Source organism: Fistularia commersonii, chromosome 30 (assembly GCF_037954325.1).
Source record: "Fistularia commersonii isolate RoL2024-O1a breed Wild chromosome 30, RoL_Fcom_v1.0, whole genome shotgun sequence".
Classification (NCBI taxonomy): domain Eukaryota; kingdom Metazoa; phylum Chordata; class Actinopteri; order Syngnathiformes; family Fistulariidae; genus Fistularia; species Fistularia commersonii.
Window position 1 is genome coordinate 4585383 of NC_141313.1, and position 24632 is coordinate 4610014.

The window sequence follows — 24632 nt, forward strand, 5'->3', positions numbered from 1 at the left end:
TTTTTTAAAACAAAAAATATTTACCTAAGCCTTTCGGGGCCAAGAATCAGAGCAGTAAACACACAAGTTAGGTCACTGAGTCAAATGGGAGTTTGTAAAAAATGCATGTATGTTTATATATCAGGAGATACCGGAGTTTCATTTGAAACTCTAAATTGTCCAGACATGTGAATAAGTGAATGGGCAATTATTTTGACTGGGGGCCCACATTTTCTTATTTAATTTTTATGCGCTTGCCAACTGGGTGTCATGTAAATTGAAGAAAATGAAAATTGCAATTTGAATATCAACGTTATTTGGCACCCTTATTTTAACTTTAAAATCATCTATGATCATATAAATGTACCTATATTACTTTGAATGAAATCATCCACACAAAATCAAACAAAAGGAAAACATAAGGCGTTTCTAAATTCAATATTGAAAATACTGAATATATAATATATAAATAATATTTGTATTATATATTTTATATATATACATATATATATATATATATATAGAGAGAGAGAGAGAGAGAGAGAGAGAGATATCTAGATAGATATATATAGATATATATATCAAATAAATAATATAATGATGTATAATAAATTATATAATAATATGTAATGATATATAATAAAACAAATAATATATATATGTATAAAATATTCAAGAAAAATTGTTTTGCAGGCCAGATGAAAAAAGCAAAACGGGCTGGATGTGGCCTGAATGAACTTTCACACAGGCTTTAACTGGTTATTTTCACCTCAGGCTGGCAGCCCTGGTGGGGACACTATTCTTCCTTGTGACAATCTGCGGTGTGTGTGTGTGTGTTTGTGTGTGTTTTAGGAAGTCGGGTGATTTGGTGTCCTGCTATTGAAACGTTGTCTTTGGATAGAAAATAAATAAATAAGTAAACGTAGAGGGTGTGTGTGACAAAACCCACTAAAATCTTACAAAATGGGGTATTCATGAAGACAGGGAGCAGGGTGAAGGTTTGTTTACTAGCATGTCTGTTAGCCTCACAATGGAAGTGTTTTATTACTGTCTTATACACATGCCCGCGCTCACACACACACACACACACACACACACACACACACACACGCACACACACACACAGAGTTATCTCCTTTCCCCAGAGTTGTGGAGATTACATTTTGCTGGTCCTGAGCGCCTCCCTTCCTCTCTCTCTCTCCCTCTCTGTCTTCCTCTCTCTTTGTCGGAACTGTCTGCACCGTTCTTCTTCTTCTCCTTCTTCTTTTTTTTTTCTTTTCATTTCAATCCTCTGCTGCGGCCCTTCCTGGGTGCTCTCGCGACTCCCCTTTGTTTCCAGCCGCCGTTGGAGATGAAACCCCCGTCCAATCATCCCTATTTCACCTGACCGCCCACAAACACCGGCCTGCAGACGCTTTGGTCTGTGTTTATGTGTTTATGTCGCAGCCAATTCAAGAATCGTTTACGCCCCGATCACATGAACTATTTTTTATAACTGTATTTAAAAATGCATCCTTTTAGAGATAAGAATAATAAGCCGCTGTCACCACCTCCGTTTGAAACCTATATTGAAATCCTTTCAAATTGCTTTTCTGCATTTTATTTTGTTTTCTTTTTTTTTTTTTTTTTTTTTTTTTATTTTGAGCCGCCTTTCCTTTTTGTCTTGACAGATGACATGCTGTTAACGTCAGCTGTCACAGAGGAAGAGTACCATCTGATGGAATCAAGATTATATTCTCAGTGTCTGGTTTATCCGGGGGTGTAACGGTGCAGAGTGGTATAATAGATGGCTTGTAGCGAAAGGGGATGGCGTTGATAGCGGTCGGTGTTTGTCAGCTTTTTCTTTCCATCATTTCAATTTTATTTTTATTTTTCTTATTTAGTGACAGGCAGGTAGGAACTTAGCAACCATCTCTGTCTACATAGCTTTGGTGTTTAATACTTGATTTAAAACTGCAATTGTTATCGGATAAGAGGGGATTTAAAGCTAAGAGGTCATCGGTCAATTGCACGGTCACCTGTCGAGAAAGAAAAAAACTAAAATGAAATTTAAAAAAAAGGTACAGAATTTAAAAAAATTACAGAATTACAATAAAAGTTAAAATTAAAATAATTAAAAAAAAAAAAATGAAATAAAATAAAATAAAATAAAATAAAATTAAATTAAATTAAATTAAATTAAATAATTTTTTTACTCCCATTCATATTGATTGAAAAAGTTAACCATTTTCGACTGTGGGTTGACATCAGACAATCCAGAGAGAAGGCACACAGATCATGCAAAAATGTCCGTTCATCTTTTAAGGAACTATTCCTCTGCTGTTTGTAGAGCAGGTTTGTAAATACTAACGACGAACAGCATCATATGACATTCCAACGATCGACGTCCTCATGCGTAGGATATTGCTCAAATGTTTTGAACACTTGCCCCAAATAGTAATCAAGATAAATATTTAAGCTATTTTCTTTTGAAATGAAGTAGGCATTGGAAAAAAAAAAGATTTTGCAATTCAATAACCTTGAATATACGAGTATAATAATATGTTTGAAAGGAATGTGCTCATCTGTCCCTTTAATTGTAGAGGCAACACTGGCGCAATGAAAGAACAGTGATACAGCTTTAACATCACAGAGGTTATTGGCTGTTTATTCATTTGTATCCCTTCTTCCTTGACATTCCACTTAAACAGTCAGTGTCAGGGAAAAAGAATGCAAAAACAAACTCCGGAGGCTTTATTTTGCCAGGTCTTACGTTGATATAGGTATATTCACCAATCACAGAACTCATATAAACTGATACTACTATTTTATTTTATTTTATTTATTTTTTATTTTTTCATTTTTTTATTTATTTATTTTTTACTTGATATTTTTACTTGTATTGATTTTTTTTAAATTGTATTTTATTTTATTTTAATTGGATATTTATTTTAATTTGTATATGGTTGACCACATAATTCATGTTGTGTGAAAAAATATAAATGTATATATATCTCCTCTTTTTATGTATCAAATTATCAATGTGCCTGTGTTAGCCTTGATGGTGATGATTATGAAACTCCAGCTTACATTTGCATGCTGCCTCCATCAGGCGGTGGCATTAGATCGGGGCGCGGCCTGTAGCACTAAATCAAATTCCGCCGCCGTCCTCGACACGTGGCTGGAGACGTGGTCACGCTCGTGGTCGTCACGGACACGGGATGGAGCAAGGCCCGATGCGAATACTGACAAAGGCTCGGAGGTTAAAGTGATCAATGACCATTTTCAGACTACACTCTCGTGTCAACACACGCACGTATAGTAAACACACATAAAGGCGAGTGTAGATATTCACATCACACGTGAACATACTCACGCTTCCACGGACACACACTTGCACACACACACACAAACGTGGACCACAAGGCTTTGATATGCATGAGAGCAGCAAATACTATTGGCATGTCTCATTTTCATAGTCAATTTCATCCTGACTTATAGCCCTCAGCTCCCTCTCCATCCCTTATTTCTCCCCCGAGTCCGACTGTATTCTCTCCCTCCCTCTCTCTTCCTTTCCGTCTTGTTCCTCCTCTCTCTCTTAGTGAGTGATCTATGGTCATGCAGTAATATCGATTACAGCCTTTCAGCCCCTGGAGCTGCGAAGCCCGTTCCTTTTTATGATTCAAGACGGCGCCGTATTGGCCAAGCCAGTCCTTTTTTTTTTTTTGTTTTTTTAATTTATTTATTTTTTCTTTATTTATTTTTTTTAATTTTTAGTTTATTTTTTATACCACGTTACGCCGACCTATAACCATCTGAAAGTGTTAAGCCCGGTTAAACCGAAACAGTCGCGATTGAATACAACTGGAGAGTGAACTAAAAATAAAAACGTTTTTGAAGATTTTTTTTTTTTTATTTTTCTCGGTCAGATGGAAGGAGCATATTCTCACAAACTGCCTGTCTCCTCCGCGGTGTCCTTTCTCCTAGCCTACCAATTAAGGATTTGCCAGCCTCCTCCAGACGTGCCCAACGCTGACATGCTGATGGAGGATGGAGAGCTGGAGATAGGTGAGTTATCTAGGTGTCATCCCTCCAGACACATCACTTTAATAGAGGCTCCCAATGAGGTATGTAACTGTCCGGTGTCCGACAATAACAGATTTTTTTTCATTCCCAATTAAGTCTATGAAAAATAGAATACATGAAAATATATTCAGGATACACGATGCGTTCACAAATACAGTATATATATATATGAGAGCTCATATTTTTTTTTCCCTCATCTTTTCTGATTTCTGCTTTCTGATCTGTTTACGTCGCAAACCCGCTGTCTTTAGGTGACATCATCAGGTACCGATGCCATCCTGGGTTCTCATTGGTCGGTAGTGAGATTCTCACTTGCCGCTTGGGCGAAAGGCTTCAAATGGATTCGCAACCTCCGACGTGTCAAGGTGGGTGAATCACACACACGCACACACACGCACACACACACAGACACACATACAGACGCACACACACACACACACGCACACACTTTCGCCGCATATATTTCTATATATATGTTTGTATGTATGTATCTTTGTCTTGTGTGTGTATATATGTGTATGTATGTGTGTGTGTACGTATATATGTGTGTGTACGTATATATATATATATACATATACGTACACACACATATACACATACACATTTATATACATATATATGTGTGTTTTTTTTTACTAAATTATACACAATTCTGTAAGACGTAGAGAAAAGGGTACAGGGAATAGATGGTGGAATTGATTCTCCTTGGCGACCTCTGACAGTAGACGCACAAAGAAAAAGATGGTGTATTCATATATTCGTACACATTTATTTATGTGTACTTATAAACATACATACATAAATACAAACATAGATACTTACATACATAATATATACATACACACACACATATGTATATATATATACTGCTCAAAAAAAAATAAAGGCAAGACTTAAATAACACCATGTAACTCCAAGTCAATCACACTTTTGTGAAATCAAACTGTCCTCCTAGGACGCAACATTGATTCATTTTGACTTGTTTTAAGGACATTACATCCAAGTTGTATCAGCCTGGAGTGTGATTTTCCACCTTCATTTTGAGTGTGACTCAAAATGAATACATTTGATTTCCCTTGATAATTTTTGTGCGATTTTCGTGTCTGCACATTCAACTATATAAAGAACAAAGTATTTCATAAGAATATTATCATTCATTCAGATCTAGGATGTGTTATATCAGTGTTCTCTTTATTTTTTTGAGCAGTGCATGTTTGCACATGGGAAGATAAGCAAATATATACAAACACACACAAATAAAAACACATATGGATGTGTGTTTTTAGCTATATATGTGTATGTATATATGCATATATGCATATATGTGTGTTTGTGTGCGTATGTTTGCATGTCACACAGTATACATATACAGTGTGTGTGTTTAAACATATTTATATCACTTTTTCCCTCTTTAGTGCAATGCCCAGCGCATGATGTGAGGTACGATTCTTCCGGCGTCATCCTGAGTCCCGGCTGGCCAGAGAGCTACCCCAACTTGCAGATGTGTTCATGGAGCATCACGGTAGAGAAAGGATACAACGTCACCGTCACCTTCGAGAGTTTCCACACCGAACGAGAATTCGACGTCCTGGAGATTTTTGACGGTAAAACGCGTATCCCCCCAATGTCCGCGCAAACACTGCGAAGGGATTTCGATTTCAGAATCCGACGGAACGTCGATTCACTGCGTTGGTGTCTCCTCCCCACCCTTCCTCTTTCGTCTTCCATTTTATCTCGGGTTTCTCAGGTCCGACAGCCAACAGCCCCACGCTGGCGACGCTCAGCGGCGACCTGCCCACGCCCTTCAACCTCACCACCTCGGGCCACCAGTTCCTGGTCCGCTGGTCTTCGGACCACGGAACAAACAAGAGGGGCTTCAAAATTCGCTATGTTGGTGAGTACCAAAGTATGTATCCCCATTTTACTTTACTACTACTTAACATAATTATAGAAGTGCATGGAAATAAGGAGAAAGGTGGAGACAGACAGAAGGACAGAGGAATATCGGAGGCGAGAGTCAATTCGGACTTCGGGGGAAAACAACTCAATTCGCCACCGCGAAAAAGACAACTTTCGCGGGAAATGAACTTCAGCTCACCTGCGCGCTCGGTTTCCTCGCCGCCCCCCCCCCCCCCCCTCTTGTGCCGCCTCACTTCTGCCTGTCTCCGAAGCGGTTTTGCGAATTCGACTTGACGAGCCCGGACGCGGCCCGACGCGGCGGGCTTTGCTTTTAGGCAGCTTTGCCTCTGGGCAAGCTGAGTATAACCGTAGATGGCCGGGCATTGAGGACAGTAATGGGGAGTGAGTGCATTATTCAAGGTGCTTCTTTTTGACAGGGAAGTGAGGAGAGATATCGCTACCTGGTCCGTTTGCTCATTTCCCACATATGCAGGTGGCTTCTTTAACCTTTAAATGCCCAACGCTCTGTGTGATGAATTAATTTCTGCATAATAACGGGGAAAAAAGCCTCCTGTGATGCCTGCGCTCAGTAACCCCACCTTGGGGCCGTGATTGATGCCGGCCGCAGCCTTGATCGCTAAAGGACACCTATTAGCCTTTTCGCTCTTTTATTTATTTTTCTCCTCTCCGAAAGGTTGAATGCTAATATTAAGTGTGGTCAAAACTTCAAATAATAAGGTAAATATATGTTAAGTGATTCCTCGGGGGAAACCATTAAGTTTTAGACGGCCGTGAATCCGGTGATGTTTTTATAGTGTTGTTTGCTCCGGGCGAAGCGTTGATCCTCCTTGGATTCCGTCTGAGGTTATTTGACCACTTTAATGAGGCCGCGCCTCATATTTGTTTGTTTCCCTTCACTAAAGAGCCTCTCTTTGTCTTTTGAAAGGAAATTAGGGAAGTGACCACCAAGTACAGGGATTCTGCCCCCGCAGAGGCGTCAACCAATCAGAAGGAAGTTAGCCTATAGCGCAGGGTAGTTTCAAGAGACAGCAGAGGAAGGAGGTTTTTTTTTTTTTTTTCTAAATTATGCAAAGGCACTCTGACGTTCTGGAATAAAAGAGTGGAGCTGGAAAATGAGCAAAACAGGTCTCCTTTTAACAAATACGATCGAATGGGGTTATTAATGTGGTGTTTTTTAAGGGATTATTCAGGGTCAGCAGCCGCTGAATAAAACATGCCAAGGACAAACATGAATTAAGGACGGTTGAGATCTTATTTTTGACGGCATCAGCGTCATACGCCCGATATGAAGTCGATATGAAATGACCCAAAACTTACTTTGACATGTAGGGTACCGTATTTGAGTCTGGGCTGAGATGTTCCCTCTCAAGGAGTTCTCAGGTTGTTTGTTCAGGCAGTGTTTTCCCCTGAAATGTTTCTAAATGAATAAAAAAAGGGGAAAAAATGAATGCGTTCGTCTTTCATTCAGCTTGACAGGAAGCTCCTAATTGGCCGAAATAACTATAAAAGGGCCACAAAGATATTATCGCTGTTATGAGTTATTAATAATTGTAGCAACAGAACTTTTTTTTTTTTTTTTTAGATCTAGTTTTGCCCAGCAGGGAAACATTTGGACGTTATTGCAGTTCAGTCTGCACGCTATCGCACTAAAAACCTAACAAGAAAAAAACGTGTTAATTTTTTAACAGGGTGTGATATCGTAACCTCTCCAGACATCCCAGATTCCAGATGCGAAGTCTTAAATGTGAATTATCACCGTGTGATTCCACGAGGCCCCCGTTTTTTGTTAATCTAATCCGAATACTTTTTCTTCTATTAAATCAGGGTGTTATTTACGACCTTTCCAATCAATGGCCGCAGACTTACCTGACATCCAACCCCTTTGCATTCACACTGTGTTTATTTACCCGGAGGCTTTGATGATAAGAAATAAAAATGTAAGAAAACACAAGTTGAAATTGTCTATGTGTAGGTTTGAACTTTATCCGCACACACACACAAGCGCAGGCAGTCATTAATGTTGACTAATATTATCTCTATAATATTAGCTAGTAGCACACAAAGTCCCTTGATATGCAGAGATTTCTTCGGCAGATTTCATTTTACTTTGAAAAATCTCAAACAGCATAAGATGATGGACTCTAGTTGCTCCTCGGTGTCTGATATTTTAAAGAAACGAACAAAAAGGAACAGAGACGAAATCCTTTTATTTGTCTCGCTCAGTTCTGCATGGTGCGCGACATCAGCTGAATATATCTTCTGCATTTTATCTCATCACGGATGAGTTGTGTTGCTCGTAGAAACTTTGAGCTAGGAGTTGCCTAGGAATTGAACCTTGGGGTCGAAGACGATATTATTATTATTATTATTATTATTATTATTATTATTATCATTAATAGTAGTATTGCTTTTGATTTATTTTTATTTTACTTTTTTTTTATTAGTACTGGTGTTTTTTTTTATAATACTGATAATACAAGTAATATTAATAGTAGTACTATTAATAATAACAATAACAACAATACTAATAATAATAATCATCATCATTATCATTATTGTTATTGTTGTTATTATTATTATTGTTATTATTATTATTATTATTATTATTATTATTATTATTATCATCATTATTATTATTATTAATAGTAGTATTGCTTTTGATTTTTTTTTTTATTTTATATTTTTTATTAGTACTGGTGTTTGTTTTTATGATACTGATAATACAAGTAATAATAATAGTAGTACTATTAATCATAACAATGATAAAAATAATAATAATGATAATCATCATCATCATCATCATCATTATTATTATTATTATTATTATTATTGTTATTGTTATTGTTATTGTTATTAAAGTTATTGAATGTATTGCTATTGTTGTTATTATACTTTGTTTTTATTTATTATTAATATTTTTATCGTTATTAGCAATTTTTGTTTATTTTTTCAGTACTATTATCATTTTAATTATTATTATTATTATTATTATTATTATTATTGTTATTATTATTATTATTATTTATTATTGTTACGGTGCCATCATATCCCCTGATTAAGAACCACTGACGTGACTATGATAGTATTTCTCCCGCTCTGGAATATCAGCGGGCGATAAACTTCACCAATGCATCTCAGTAACTTGTTTTCAGTTTAGAAGGGAGTAGGAGAACTGTCGTATACTCGATCAAAGGCTTGCGTCTGAGTCTACCGCATTAATGCTTTGTCTCAGCACATTTTCCTGTTTACATTGTGTAACGTCCCCCCCCCGCCTCCTGCAGCCCTCTACTGCTCCACCCCAGACTCGCCCCTCCACGGCTCCATATCCTCTCAGAGCGGCGGCCACATCAACAGCGTGGTGCGGTGGGCTTGCGATCGGGGCTACCGTCTCATCGGCAACGCCACGGCGACCTGCCGCCGCACGCCGCTGGGCTACCACTCCTGGGACTCGCCCATACCCGCTTGTCAAGGTGTGTGCGACATCGACGGAAAGACCAACGACGTGTTCGTGCACAGCAGTGATCCTGTCCTTCGCTTGTCAGTCATTTTGAAAACGTATTTGAGCGGCGAGCTCAAGACAGACGTCTCCCGGTCCTAAAGCTTTATCAATTTACCATCTCAGTTTCATTCGAAGGAAAAAGTCAAAAAATGATTCAATAAATTTACATTCCTACTCGGCTGATATATATCTTAAACACGCATCCAACTAAGGCACTTGATAGACATAAGATCGCCTGAGGGCTCCCGCCCGAGTCTGTTTACATCGTAACCGATGTCTATGTTTACCCCCCCCAAGCTGTCTCATGCGGCGCACCCAAGGCTCCGATAAACGGCGGCGTTTTAACAGCCGACTACTCCGTCGGCACCCGAGTCTCCTACTTCTGCAACGACGGATACCGGCTCTCCAGTAAAGAGCTGACGTCGGCCATCTGCCAGCCCGATGGGACGTGGAGCAACCACAACAAGATACCGCGATGTTCTGGTGGGTAAAACCTAAAGTGTCCGCGGTACAAACACCCGAATGGAACAACGGCGCCGATCCAGACGCAGCCTTTCTGCGTCATCGGGGAATTCGTTGCACCGCATTCAAATGCTAATGGCGTCGGTCAAAACATGAATAACGGATGACAATATATACATCGGTGGGGACTAAAAACACACTTTTGTGTGATAATTGTACCACATGTTGGGTTGTGAGTCCAAGCAAACATCATTTCGCATCCAAACACAAAGGTTTTCCCCGCTATTTGCAAGTTTTGACCCCCCTTGACCGGGGTTGGTAATTATTTCGGCTGGTGGGCCTTTAATTTTTATGCACGGGCCGACTAGGTAGCATGTAAGTTGAACAAAATGAAAAATGTGATTGAAATATTTCATTTTTTTGGCATTTTATTCCATTTTATTTCATGATCATATAAATGTACCAACATTATTTTGTATGTAACCATCCATACAAAAACAGCAGAAAAAAAATAGGAAAAAATAACGAGTTTCTAAGTTCAATAGTTATTGAAGATATTTATTAAAATATTCAAAGAAAATACTTTGGTGGGCCGTAAAATGCCCAGGTCTGCCCCTGACCCTTAAGCCTGACTCTTCTTCCTCTGTAGTGGTGGTGTGTCCCAGCATCGGGTCGTTTTCCCTGGAGCACGGCCGCTGGCGGATCGTCAACGGTTCGCACTATGAGTACCGGACGCGCATCGTTTTCACCTGCGACCCGGGATACTACCGGTTGGGCCCGGCCCACATCCAGTGCCTCCCCACCGGCGTGTGGAGCTGGAGGAACGAGAGACCGCACTGTCAGAGTGAGTGAATGCGGTTAGCGCAAATTAGCGTGAATTAGCACGAATTAGCGCGATCAGGCAAAGAAAGGTACTTTACACCAGTTGGTCCCCAACCGTTTTATCACCGCCGACCGGGAAACGCTTGACAATTTAACCACATGGGGGGGCGGTGCACGTTTAAAAATAAACGTGAATCCACTGTGTGGATTTGTTTATTTCCCCTTCGAAAAGAAACTGTCCGTACATTTTTGGCGTCTAAGTGACCGAGATGTAACCGAGAGATCCCGGTCGTTTTTCAAAATAATTGTTTTTTTATTACTTGTGCGGCCCAGTAACAATTGATCCACGGACCGGTACCGGTCCGCGGCCCGGGGATTGAGGACCACTTCTAATTTTGAAACTTTTCTGAAAACATAAATTGCCTGATCAACCAAATTTGTTTTTTAATGACTTCTTACCTTAATTACAGCTTTTCCCAGAGTAAGATTAGAAAGCTAGGTTAGCATTTGCACCCCCTCCACCTACCCGAGTCGGTGAACTCTCCCGACCGCCCGAATGAACTCGGCACACAAATTGGCGAACGCCCGCTTTCAAACCGCCCGCGTCCGACGGTGTGTTGCAGTCATCTCCTGCGGCGAGCTGCCATCTCCCCCTAATGGGAAGAAGATTGGCACTCAGACGACATTCGGCGCCACGGCCATCTTCGCCTGCGACGTCGGCTCCATGCTGGTGGGGTCGGCTGTCAGGGAGTGCCTGTCGTCCGGGTTGTGGAGCGGAACCGAGACAAGATGTTTAGGTATGAATTTTTACATTTAACGCACATACAGGTGGTTTGAAGTACATCTGGTATTTATTTTTTGTATTTATGTCTAACCTTACATTGGAATTCAGTGCAAATAAGCACAGCGGAGTGTCTCCCATTAGAGGTAGATAGAGGGATGTGATTTTTCATGTCAGTGTAATGAGGGCAGGTATCAAAGGTAAGAAAATGCCCTACACCTTCTGTCTGGGAGAGCAGCTGCTCCCCTGCCGGCCTGCTTTATCTCACGTGCAAACCTGACCGTGCAAACAAAAAAAAAAAAAAAACCCTACTGTGTGCGTTGAAATACTCTTAAAAAGTTAGAAAATAAAATGAGGTCAAAATAAAGTATCGACCAAAAATCCCGGTGGGGTTGCTTTTTCATCGGCGAGCCGGAGGTGGCAGAAGATATGACACGACGCCGTCACCTTATTAAGCCCCGCAAACGCAACACCTCATCGCCTAATACTCGAGTTGCAAATGAGCCCAGAAGCGCTCCGACCGACAGCGGTTCAATAACTTCCCATTATCCGCCGAGACCAAACTTGCTGAGCGGGACTTCGTTTTCTTATTAACGGGTAAAACCCGGGTACTTTACCGCGCCGTTTCTGCCGCGGCGATAACACAAGTCGCCCCACCTTGGGTTCGATCTCCAATAAAAAGATATATCGCAACTACCCCCCCCTAAAAAAGAAAAAAAAGAAAAGATGTATTTCTCTTTGAAGAAAAGCCTCCTTTTGTGCTTTGTGTTGTCCCCGCATCGCTTCTTGAGAAGGAAACACTTCAAAGTGCTTTACTTTATTCGGCTCTTCATGTTTTTGCCTCCTTGCGCGGAGAGTGGATCCGTCAAACCCCGCCGTCGATGCATTGACTCGTCTGCCGGCTCTAATGATTTTCCAAAGTTCTGCAAAAACACTCCGGAAGGTGTAGGAGTCACTAAAGTAATCCTTTAGCTCCGGTAATCACAGCCTCGCAGACGATACAGTGACATAAAACAGTTTCCCCCCGACGTTCTTCTTGATTTGTAGAAAATAATTGGTTTAAATTCTATATAATGTGATCCTCACAGTACATATAGAGCTTCCCTGGATATGCACTCTCTCATTCACCCGTCTCACTTCTTGAGTGTGAAGTGCTTTGATTAAGACGTATTATTTTCATAATTATTTTTGTGACATATAATAATAATAATAATAATAACTATTGACAACAACTAATTATCATTATTATTATTAGTTGTAGTAGTAGTAGTATTAGTACTATTATTATTATTACTCAAATTATTAATAGTCACAAAAAATAATAATATTAATAATAGTAACTATTGAAAATGACTAATTATTATTATTAGTAGTAGCAGTAGTAATAGTATTTGTACTATAATTATTATTACTCAAATTATTATCATGTCACGAAAAATAATAATGATAATAACTATTGACATTAACTAATTATTATTATTAGTAGTAGTAGTAGTAGTAGTAGTAGTAGTATTACTCTTTATAACATTAATGATAATAATACATTTTAATCAACACTCAGGGACACTAGCCATATGTATGTACACACAAATACAGAATTAAAAAAAAACAATAAAAATAAAAACAAGAGACAACATGAAAAAAAGTAAAAATAAAACTAAAAAGGATATATAGAAGTGATAAAGTAGCTGGCATCAGATAGAATAAGCTGCTTTAAACAGATGTATTATGCTGACATGAAAACCATTCACGTCATATGGAAACGTAAAACTATTCAGACAGCGAAACTAGGCTTGTTCAGTCTGTTTTTTTTTTTTTTTTTTCAAAAATCAGGCTGTGCAAATCAATTCATATTGATCATTTCCATCATGGGAGCTGTAGCGCACACACACACGACCCGTGTCTGTCACCTGCACATGCAGCTAATGACATCGTCCTTAAGGTGAGGGAACGCCGTCGTCGTATTTGGACGCACGTTCGTGACAAATAAGCCATTCTCCAGAAAGTGGCAACTCCGGAATAGATTTTCAATGCGTCGTCTCCCAGAACGGTGAATTCAAATTTCCTCTCTGATTTGAAAAATTGGATGTATTTTCCCATTTGCATCAATGGAGTTATTGACTGCGGGTATAAAAAGCCTTCTCTCCCCCCAAAAATGTAGTTGCAGCTCGGAAAATGGCGACGCGGCTGCGAGGCCGGTCGACCATCTCGGTCTTTGTTGCGAATGAGATTGGATCCGATTCGTAACAGAAGCTCCAACGCCGCTTTGATGCTTCGCAGGGCGTGTTTGCTGATGTTTGCTCGGGGCGACGTGTTTCGCCCGCGCCGTAAATCCTCCCCTGAGCCGGATTCGCCCCGCTTATTTTTTTTTTTTTATTTTTTTTTTTTACGAAGTGCCGAAAAAAGGGCGTTTAAACAGATGTTTGACATTTTAACGCAGCTCAAACAGGCCAACAGGCGCCCGTTAAGTCAAAGACATGTTAAATCCTCGAGGGGCGTAATAAAAAAAAAAAATTCTGCGGCTTAAACTAAATGCCTTTTTTCGTGGAGCTGCCGTCACCTCCTTGGGAATATCACAGAAATATCATAACTGTGTAGTTTATTTACGATTCGCGGTACCTTCGAGACATGTGATCAATCTGTCACGCCAAAGATATGTCCGAGGACACAGCAGGCCGCAGAAGGTCAATTTAACGGGATAGAGATAAAAAATAGAGCACGGTGATTCGAATGTAGAGTTAAAATGTAAAATGTAGAGTAAAAACCTAAAAAAAACATCAAATAATGAGTATTAACCGGAGATCTTTTTTTTATTAACGACATTATTTTATTTTTAATAACTTAAATCTCCGGCAGAGACCGCTCAAATATCAAAGTCTAGGTAGTGGAGAGTGAAGGAGATGCAGCGAAAGGGGGGAAGCGATAATGAAATTCTAAAATAAAATGAAAAAGGGGACAATCCACTTTCAGACAAACTGAAGGTGAAATGAGATTTAAAAACTTTGTGATCTTTTGTTGTTGATTCATTGGTGTTATTAGAAAACTCTGCACAAAGAATTTCTTTTAATTTGTTCGCCGCCTTGGGTTATTAAAGAGGAAGCTAATATAACCATTTCGATCACAGGTTCAATTTTTGCAGTTTCGGAGAGCAATGTCACCTTCGGATATTTGTTTTTCCTTCTGACTTCGTGGCTCGCGTTTCAATCCAAAAAGCTCTCCTCGAAAAAGAGCCGTCCCTCACCTGCTGCGGTGTCTCGCCTCCTGACCGCAGATGGGAAGGACGGCGCCGTCTTCCTCGAACGCGCCGTCATCATCATCATCTCCCACGACACGACAAGAAAAACGCGGGTGAGAGGATGCAGCGGTTGGGGAAAAAGAGTCAAAAACTCTGATTTTCTTCCTCAGCCGGCCACTGCGGAGTCCCGGAAGGCATCGTGAACGGCCAGGTGATCGGGGAGAACTTCGGTTATCGCGACACGGTCGTCTATCAGTGTCTGCCGGGATTTCGACTCATAGGCTCGTCGGTTCGAATCTGTCTCCAAGACAACCAGTGGTCCGGGCAGCTCCCCATCTGCATACGTGAGTAAAGAACACGAGAATATTTATCATAAGTAACAAACACCTGAAAAAAAAACCCTCAGTAGAGGGCTGTTTCCATGACAGCGTGTGGACTGGACACATCAAATACGATTCAGATATTCGAACCACCCACACGCAGGCTTCATTAATGTATTTATAGATTTTTGTAAACTGTTGAAACAGGGCGATACGAATGCTGTGGTGAATCACGCTAACTGGAAACTCCACATCACACTCTAACTAGCCATTTAACCGGTACCTTTAGGCGATATGTTACATTTGCTGTTACATCTTGCCCTCGCTCCTTCAGGAAAGTTCTTCTGTAAGAAAATGACAGTTTGTATCCAATAAGAAAAAGTGGAAAAAAAAAGGGGGGGAATGGGCCTTAACGGGAAAACTGGTGACACTGGTTTAGCAAAAGAACGTTTTTCGAATAGACGCTTATCAGCGATAATGTCGGGTTTATATCCGAGGAAATTCCATCGAAAGCAGACGCATTTTATGCACTGAGGATTTGAGACAATATCAAAATCCCACTGTGGTATATTTTTTAAGATAATATGACATTTTGAATTGAAGTACATTGCAAAAGACTGGAAATCAGCAATAGCTGTGGTTTGGTCAAGCCTATCTTTAAAACTCTCCTCTAATATTTTTTTTCTTTTGTCTTTTTGCTTTATTTTAGTTCAGGAATAATATGATAAGAACATTCTTGAAACTCCCCTCCTGGGGTTTGTGTCTGTGTGTTCACTCCGGTACTTCCAGAGGATGAACAGCGATGCACAAATAGGAGTTTAAAAGCCCTAAAAAATTACTAAAAATGAAAATTAGTCATTTCTTATTGTTAAAACTGACTGTTGTCCAAAATAAGTTCTTTTTCTTGAGATATAAATCTGTTTTAAAATCTGTTTAAAAACTCCTGCTTTAACAGTGTTAGCATCAACTTCACCGCAACTCTTTGTCTGGCAGCGCTCCGGAATAAACCCCAGTCAAGCTCCACCAAAATCCCTCAATAACACCATCTTCGCGTAGCCGGCGGTCTCGTTCCGAGGCGCAGACACGCCGGCAGCCTGGCAGCGGTAGTCAGGGGGGCCCCGATGCCTGCATGGCCTGGGGGCGGTGAAGTATCTCTACATTAGGATAAAACTCGGATCTCTAAAACTGCTAATGGATTTGAGATATTGGCCGATGTTGAGACATCAACACAAGTGCTATTTCGAGCCACTATCGATGTATCTTTTTAAAATAGATAATGTATATCTATACATACCAGTGACGTGCAGTCAGGGGAGGCAGGAGAGGCTGTGCCTCACGTGCCAATCTTGGAAAAAAAAATGTAAAATGAAAAAAAAAGGATTTAAATGGTTATATTTATTTGATTTACACTTTAAAGGTGTTTCTCATTTAACGTCACCAGTTTCAGATTGTTTTTAAAGATTGTTTTTTTGATTAAAAAAAAAATATTTATTTCATTCCATTTTATTTCAGTTTTTTATTTAAAATGGCTGCAATTTTACATTTACTGCTCAAATACAGAGAAGAGATGTGCAGTGAGGCATCGGACAGGTGAGCCTCAATGTAGATTATGCAATGACAGCTGACTGCTGGTCTACACTAAGACTGTTATGCTGTGTATCGCGCTGTATGTCGCAATAAAAATGTTTGAACACTTTTGCGATTTGAACTACATTTCCAATATACAGTGTTTTTTTGGCATGAATTATATGTGTGTTACTAGTTCCTTGTGCTGAGCGATCATAAAATGGCTGCGAGGAGCTACTAAGTGAGGCACGCAGTTCTCCTGCCTCATGGTAGGCGTGCCTCACCAGCAATGAACCTCACTGCACATCACTGAAACATACATATTTGTTTTTGTTTGTTTCTAAATTATATCTTTCAACCAGGTGTAGGATGACTTCTAAGGCTTAATTTATACTAGAGGAAGGTACATAGAAAAAAATATATATATATTTTTAGGGTACATCTTTAAGAGACACGCTAGCTGCACAGATTGCATGAGATATTGTATGTGCATGCATCTCTTTGTGTGTGTTGTGTGTTTCGCTCCCGGAGCAGTTTGTTGTAGCGCGGTGTCATTTTGTGCCGCTTTTTAAAAGATTTTTTATTGAGGTTATTCATGCAGTAGTTATTGAGGGAAATAATTTACAGCCAAATTATACAGTAATTATGGAGATGAGAAGCTCTTGTTTAGAGACACAAACTCAGAATGATGATGAGACCGCATGACTGGATGTGCACGCGCACATGTGTGTCTGTGTGTGTGTGCGTGTGTGTGTGTGTGTGGACCTGCGGGGCATGCTGACGGTGTCTGATAAATTTGTGTCTTATGCAAGCAAACAAACCTCTGATTTTCACTGATAAACAGGAAACAGACCTCGGCTTACTCCGCCACACTTCCTGCCTTGTTTCCATCATCCCGGCTCTTTTCTCTGCAGCTCAGTGGCTCCTGTTCATTTTTTTTTGCCCTTTTTTTTTCACCCGGTCAGTCTTTGTCCTCCTCTGATGTATCCGACTCGTCCTGAACTCCCCACTCCGTAACACAATACATTTAAAGTATGCCGGCGAGGGGGAGTGGGGGGGGTCGACGGGCTGAATTAAGAAGGGCCGGGAGTTACTGTAAGCTTTCTGTTTACACAAACATAAAAAAAAAAAATGTAAAAAATCGCTGTCAGCACAATGAGGACAACACACACACACACACACACAAAGTTTTAAGCAGCCCCAGTTGAATGAAGATAACAGGATGAATAATTATGATGCCCAATGCCAAACTGAGGACACTCCAAACTAATGCTGATGTTGGCGGGGATAATGGTTCCAAAATGACAACCGTAAATTGTTATGGCTTCTCCATCCACTGATGAATATTTATGAATGACTGTGGGAAAGACACAAACTGTATATATGGCAAACAACCATGATTCTATTTATTTTATTTTTTTTCTGGTGGTTTTTCTACTCAGACACGACATATTTGGTTATAGTCGTTATTCTTTTTTGGAAGATGCAAAAATGATGATATGAAAAATCGAAATATTAAAGGAACACAGTGAAATGTACCTCAGATCATTAGTCAGCTGTCATTTTGCTGAATCATTGCAGTGTATAAAATAACTAGTTTTTCCTCACTCTTCAACTATACTCCCATAAAATGCTGCCACAGGAGAATCATAAATGTGTATATTAGAACAAGTATTGTGCTTAAATGAAACTTTTAAAACCTTTCCTTGATTATTTCCATATAATGTGGCCTCATATTCTTAATTCAGCAAGTTACTCAATACTTTTTAGCCACGCTGTCAAATTTTCATGATAATGGATTGTTTTTTTTCCATGATTTGTTTTACATCTTTGGATAGATTAACAAGTTAGCATTATATCCAGTCATACTTGGGGTAGGACTCAGAAGCTAGTGCTAAGCGAACCTAGACTTTCAAGAAAACAAAAAAGCTAACCGCCGTTGTTACGGTTTCTCCTCCAGCGATCAGCTGCGGCCACCCAGGAAGTCCCATATATGGTCGAACAGTGGGAAACGGATTCAACCTGAACGACGTGGTCAGCTTCGTGTGCAATCGGGGTTACGAAATGGAAGGGCCTTCGCGCGCTCAGTGCCAGGCCAACCGCCAGTGGAGCCACCCACCCCCAACGTGTAAAGGTGGGGAGAAAAGTTAAGTGTATTCACCCCTAACCTTATTTACCCCAAGCTTTCCATCCCATCATGCATCCCGTTTACTTGTATTATCCTTTACGCCAGGGGTGGGCAATTATTTTGGCCGGCGGGCCACATTGCGTATTTAATTTTTATTAAAAAAAAATTGAATAAAAACAAAAAATTGCGTGTTAAATACTTCATTTTTTTTGGTAATTTTATTTCAACTTTAAAATCATTAATGATAATATAAATGTACCGACATTATTTTGTATGTAATCATCCATACACAATTAAACGAAAGGAAAAAAGAAGGAGTTTCTAAATTCAATATCTATTGTAAATACTTGTTAAGATATTCAAAGAAAATAGTTTGGCAGGCTGGATAAAAAAGAAATACGTTTCAGATGTGGCCCGCGGGCCTTAAAATGCCCAAGTCTGCTTTTCGCCCTACACTTTTCATCCTCCAGCGCTTCACCGCCTGTTACTTTTGGTCAATTCTTGTTATATTTTTCCTTTTTATTTAGTTGATCACCAACACCACCCCGAACCGCCAAGCCAGGCACCAATCCTGGAAATGACATTTCCCAAAAAAATCCTGGCAGTAGGAATATTTGGCCGGCCCAGTTTTCAAAATAAAGTTCAGACGAATTACAGAAAATGCAAAAAGTTGGCATCAACGACAAAACCATTGAATTTCACTATCTCGATTACCACCGCGCTACATTTCCCTCATATAATAATCCTTCCTGCTAATCCCCTGTATTATTTTTCAAACCTGTGATTCATGTTTGATTTACTTGAAAGAAAAAAAGGGGGAAGAAAAATCCCCATCTCTGGTTCTTGCCAAATAACACATGCTTTTTTTTTATCTGTTTTTGCTTTTGTACATATGTGTGTGTATGTGTGTGTGTGTGTGTGTGTGTGTCCATCTCTTTCTCTCTCTGCATATAGTTGTCAATTGCTCCGATCCCGGCATTCCGGCTAATTCTATCCGCCAGAGTAAAATAGAGCACGGGAACTTCACCTTTGGCACCGTCGTCTTCTACGACTGTAACCCCGGGTACTACCTGTTCGGATCTCCCGTCCTCACCTGTCAGCCCACCAGCCAGTGGGACAAACCTCTGCCCGAGTGTATCGGTGAGTGTGACGCGTGGAGGACGGAAATCGTGCGGATTTATCAATATGGATGATTTTATCTTGACTTCCTGTCTTTTCGTGAGACACTTTTCCGAACGTAAACAACTCGGTGAGACGTCCAGTGGGTGCTCCTGCAGTTCGAAGCCCTTATATATTCACAGTAGAAATCCGCACGAGTATATAATTCTTGGAAAAATCAAAAAAATATATATTATTATCCTTTTTTCGCATGGACTCCGATGCGATCACTCTTTTCTCGACCGCCGTTGCTCATTTCTCAGAGGCACTAAATATTTTCTGTCAGTGTTTCTGCACCGTGACGGAGACAAATTGGCCTCGACATTAAAAAAAAAAAGCGCTTCCACTGTGATGATCACCTTTAAAAAATTAGATGATCATTACGCTGTCGGGTTTTCTTTCCCTCACAATGATCCATTGACTCCGCTTCCAGGAAACGCCGCCGCCATCTCAGTGGGACTTTTCTCGGTAAAAGTAAACGAAAGAAAAAAAAAAAAAAAAGACGACAGAAAAGCCGCCCGGCTACCTCGACCTAGTGACAACTATACTTCTTTATCTGAATGGCTGCAAATGGGCTTTTGAGAAAGATACCCAGCAATAGTGACTCTCCCGAACCACCCCGCTCAAAAAGCCGGCTTTTATTGGTGACAGACAGGATGTGATGGAGCACCATCACAGTGGTCGTTCTCCTGCCTGAGAACCCACTTTCCAATCATCTCTATTCAGGGCCAAACTAAATCCTGAGTTCTTTATAGAAGGACTGCACTCCACAAGTGAAAAGGGTAGAAATGGGGCCCTTTGTCATGAAGTGCCTTACAGGTGCCTTTGCTAGTTTCTGAACAAATGTAACCGGTGTAAAACATATTATTGGATGATACATCCCACCGATAGTAACTTGATAATGACTTTAAAAAATACCATTCACTGTTGTTTTCCAATAATTTAGACATTTCAGTTAGATAGGTGTTTGCATCGCAAGGTTGCGACTCGTTCTAGCTCCTGCTCCGTTCTCCATGCCAGATCTACGGATTCGTAAGATGACCGAGGTTGGGTTCCGAGCCGGCGTTGCGGTTTCGGAAAAGAAGCTGAGGATCGGCAGTAAACACGCTGACGTCAAGTCGCAACTGAGCGTCATGTTCAGGGACGGCTCTCATACATGTAGCCTGACATGCTAATGCTAGATGTCGCTCGATGAACGACTAGGAGAAGTCGTTTTTTCTTCTGTCGATGGAAAAAAACATCACGCCTCGTATCTAGACATACAAACCATCTTGACGTTCTGTTTCTTGTGCCGCGGAAGGACTTCACATCATGTATTTGTGCTCCGGACTATCAAACAAGCACAGCGCAGTTTGGGACGGCGACTGTGAAAGCATACCGACGGACCATCTGGTCTCAGCAAATACCCGACGACTCCCCGAAGTGAATCGGAAGCGATTTGTACAATAAAATCCCCGATTTTTATCTTTTAGTTTGGATTACTTGTCAGTTTTTGCTTTGTTTTCGTCCTTTTTTACTCTGCATATCTAAAACAATTCCGGTACTTTCATTGTATTTCAACTTGTATTCCTGAGAAGAACTGAACTGGAACCTGGAATTTTGCCCGAGTCTTTCTTTATTCCTGATCCCAAAACCATTTTTAAGGTCCGAGCCAGTGTTTCTCTACTTCACATCAGTTTGAACCGTTCAGCATCAGCTTGAAACAAGGAGTTCCTGTTTTTATCTCCCTGTCTGTACCTTTCCCTGAAGACCCCTCCTCTCTCTTCCTGTCTCCAGTTGTAGACTGCGGTCATCCCGGTTCCCCACCTAACGGTGTGCTGAGTGGAGATAAGTTTACATTTGGTTCAACGGTTCGATACTCCTGTCTGGGCGGAAGGCAGCTGAAAGGAGAATCATCCCGGACATGTCAGCTCAACGGGATGTGGAGTGCCCCCATGCCCTTCTGCTCCGGTAACCATTTTAACCCCTATTTAATACACGGATGTTAAGTCGGATGGATGAACGGATGGATGGGCCGGCGTGTTGGAATGAAAAGCGAAACACGGAAACATGTAGACTCAACTGTCTCAGGAGCGTTTCCGGTTTTAACACTCCGCAGATCCACTTCCATAACCTTTCGCGCACTGAAAGAGGAATGTGGGATGGGTGGATGAACAGATAGGAGGACAGGTCTGAAAAGAGAACGCGTCAAGTTTCTATCTGTTAGAGGGGTTCTAGAGCATAACCTCCTCACAACACACACACACACACACACGCACACACTCGAACACACTCACGTACACAAACTCATAACTTCATAACCTCCGCTGTTGCAAGGATATACTTGAAGCAGAGATTTGTTTTCCACTTACCCTCAGTTCCTCCCCTGAAAACCTCATAAATTAACTTTGAATCCATGTCAAAACCCTCAAGCAACCCCTTAAATAATGTATCAGGCGAAATGGAAGAAGAAGGAATGAACTAGTTCTTATGTTTATTAAAAAAAAATCATAAAAATCTTAAAGGATTCCTTAAACAGTGATGAAGACAGAGCAGACATTCACCTCTCCGCTCTCCTTAGACACATATTCATTTCAGGCCACCAGTGGAGCTGACCTACTTTCAGGTTCTACAATATAAATGTCCTTCATCCATTCTGTCATGTGGAAAGTCACTGGTAAGGAACATGAACTTTTTTTTTTTTTTATCCTAAAGAAAGGATGGATGGATCAATGGATGGAGAATAATAATAAGTACTTATCATTAATAAGTGCTTTCAATGATGACGATGATAATAATTGATAATACAATATATTTCTTGGTTACTGACTAATGTCCTAACAAATGTTCAAAAGATTTAAAACTTTGATGAATTGATGTATGGATAGATGTATGGATGGAAGGATAATAATAACAATAGCAACAATAGTAATAATAATAATAATAATAATAATAATAATAATAATACAAATAATGATAACTCTCAATATTATAATTGTGATTATTGATGTTATTATTCTTATCATTAATATTATGAAATATTACTTTATTATATTATTATTTACTGTATGTTATATTATCTTCTTCTTCTTTCGGCTTTGCCCTTCAGGGGTCGCCACAGCGAATCAGCTTTCTCCATTTAACCGTATTCTCCGTATCCTCCTCTCTCACACCAACTACCTTCATATCCTCTCTCACTACGTCCATAAATCTTCTCTTTGGTCTTCCTCAAGACCTCTTGCCTGGAAGCTCCAATTCCAGCATCTGTCTACCAATATATTCTCTATCCCTCCTCTGTACATGACCGAACCATCTCAGTCTGGCTTCTCTGACCTTCTCTCCAAAACTTCTAACATGTGCTGTTCCTCTGATAGACTCATTCCTGATCCTATCCATCCTGGTCACTCCCAAAGAGAACCTCAACATCTTCATCTCTGCAACCTGTAGTTCTGCCTCCTGTCTTTTCGTCATAGTAACTGTTTCTAGTCCATACATCATCGCTGGTCTTGTATACCTTTCCTTTCATTCTGTCCGATAGTCTTCTATCACATAGTACCCCTGACACTTTTTTCCACCCATTCCAACCTGCTTGAATCCGTCTCTTCACCTCTTTTCCACACTCTCCATTGCTCTGGATTGTTGACCCCAAGTACCCGAAATCCTCCAGCTTCTTGATCTCCACTTCCTGTAGCCTCACCGTTCCACCCGAGTTCCTCTCATTCACATACATATATTATGTCTTGCTGCGACTAACTTTCATTCCTCTCCTTTCCAGAGCATACCTCCACCTCTCTAGATTTTCCTCTACCTGTTTTCTGCTCTCACTACAGATCACAATATCATCTTCAAACATTATGGACCTTTGTAACCTCATCTGTCAGCCTGTCCATCATCATTGCGAACAAGAGGGGGCTCAGAGCTCCTACCTCCACCTTGAACTTCTTTGTTACCCCTACAACACACCTCATCATTGTGTCACAGCGAGCATACATGTCTTGCACCGGTTTGCTATACTTCTCTGCCACTCCAGACTTCCTCATGCAATACATTATATTATATATTTTATAATATACAATCATAATAATAATAATGATAATGTATATGTTTTTATTTGCAGGGACATGTCTGAAACGAAGGTCACCGTATAAAAAGTTACCATGAGAAAAGATTTACAAAAGTTAGAACCCAGAGAATGACGGATGGATGATGATAATAATCATCATCACAATAATACATTATATTTTCTCGCGCCTGACTGAAGCGAAGGTTACCTTACAAATGTTAAAAAGATTAAAAAGATTTTTTTTACAGCATTTAGAATCTATATTACAGAGACGGATTAATGGATTGATGGATCGGTGAATGAATGAATGGATGCATGAATAATAATAACAATAAAGATGAAAGATTTACAAAAGTCAGAAGCCATGTTACAGAGATGGACTGAGGATGATGATAATAATGATAACAGACCATTTTATTTGTGGCCGTCTTTCTAAACCCAAGGTTACCTAATTAGGAGTTTTAAAGATTAAAAAAGATTAAAACATTTAAAGCAGTTGCAATCCAGATTACAGACATTGATTGACGGATGGATGGAGGGAATTAGCTGCTCCTGCCACTGTTGTCACAACCCAAAAATAACAATCCCCCAGGCATGTGTCAAGGTTCTAGTCCAAAATTATCATTTTGCACCAACTCATTAACAACAATCGCAT

At 40.1% G+C, this 24632-nt stretch overlaps 1 protein-coding gene across 1 annotated transcript in view; it reads left to right on the plus strand.

Moving 5' to 3' along the window:
- Positions 1 to 24632, plus strand: part of csmd3b (CUB and Sushi multiple domains 3b) — a 110262-nt gene that overhangs the window by 57229 nt on the left and 28401 nt on the right. The window contains exons 33-44 of the mRNA XM_086178223.1: positions 3946 to 4026; positions 4296 to 4409; positions 5460 to 5648; positions 5792 to 5938; positions 9246 to 9434; positions 9761 to 9946; positions 10575 to 10769; positions 11371 to 11544; positions 14934 to 15107; positions 18610 to 18783; positions 19732 to 19917; positions 21712 to 21885. Coding sequence (XP_086034349.1) covers positions 3946 to 4026; positions 4296 to 4409; positions 5460 to 5648; positions 5792 to 5938; positions 9246 to 9434; positions 9761 to 9946; positions 10575 to 10769; positions 11371 to 11544; positions 14934 to 15107; positions 18610 to 18783; positions 19732 to 19917; positions 21712 to 21885 — 1983 coding nt within the window. The remainder of the gene's footprint in view (positions 1 to 3945; positions 4027 to 4295; positions 4410 to 5459; positions 5649 to 5791; positions 5939 to 9245; positions 9435 to 9760; positions 9947 to 10574; positions 10770 to 11370; positions 11545 to 14933; positions 15108 to 18609; positions 18784 to 19731; positions 19918 to 21711; positions 21886 to 24632) is intronic.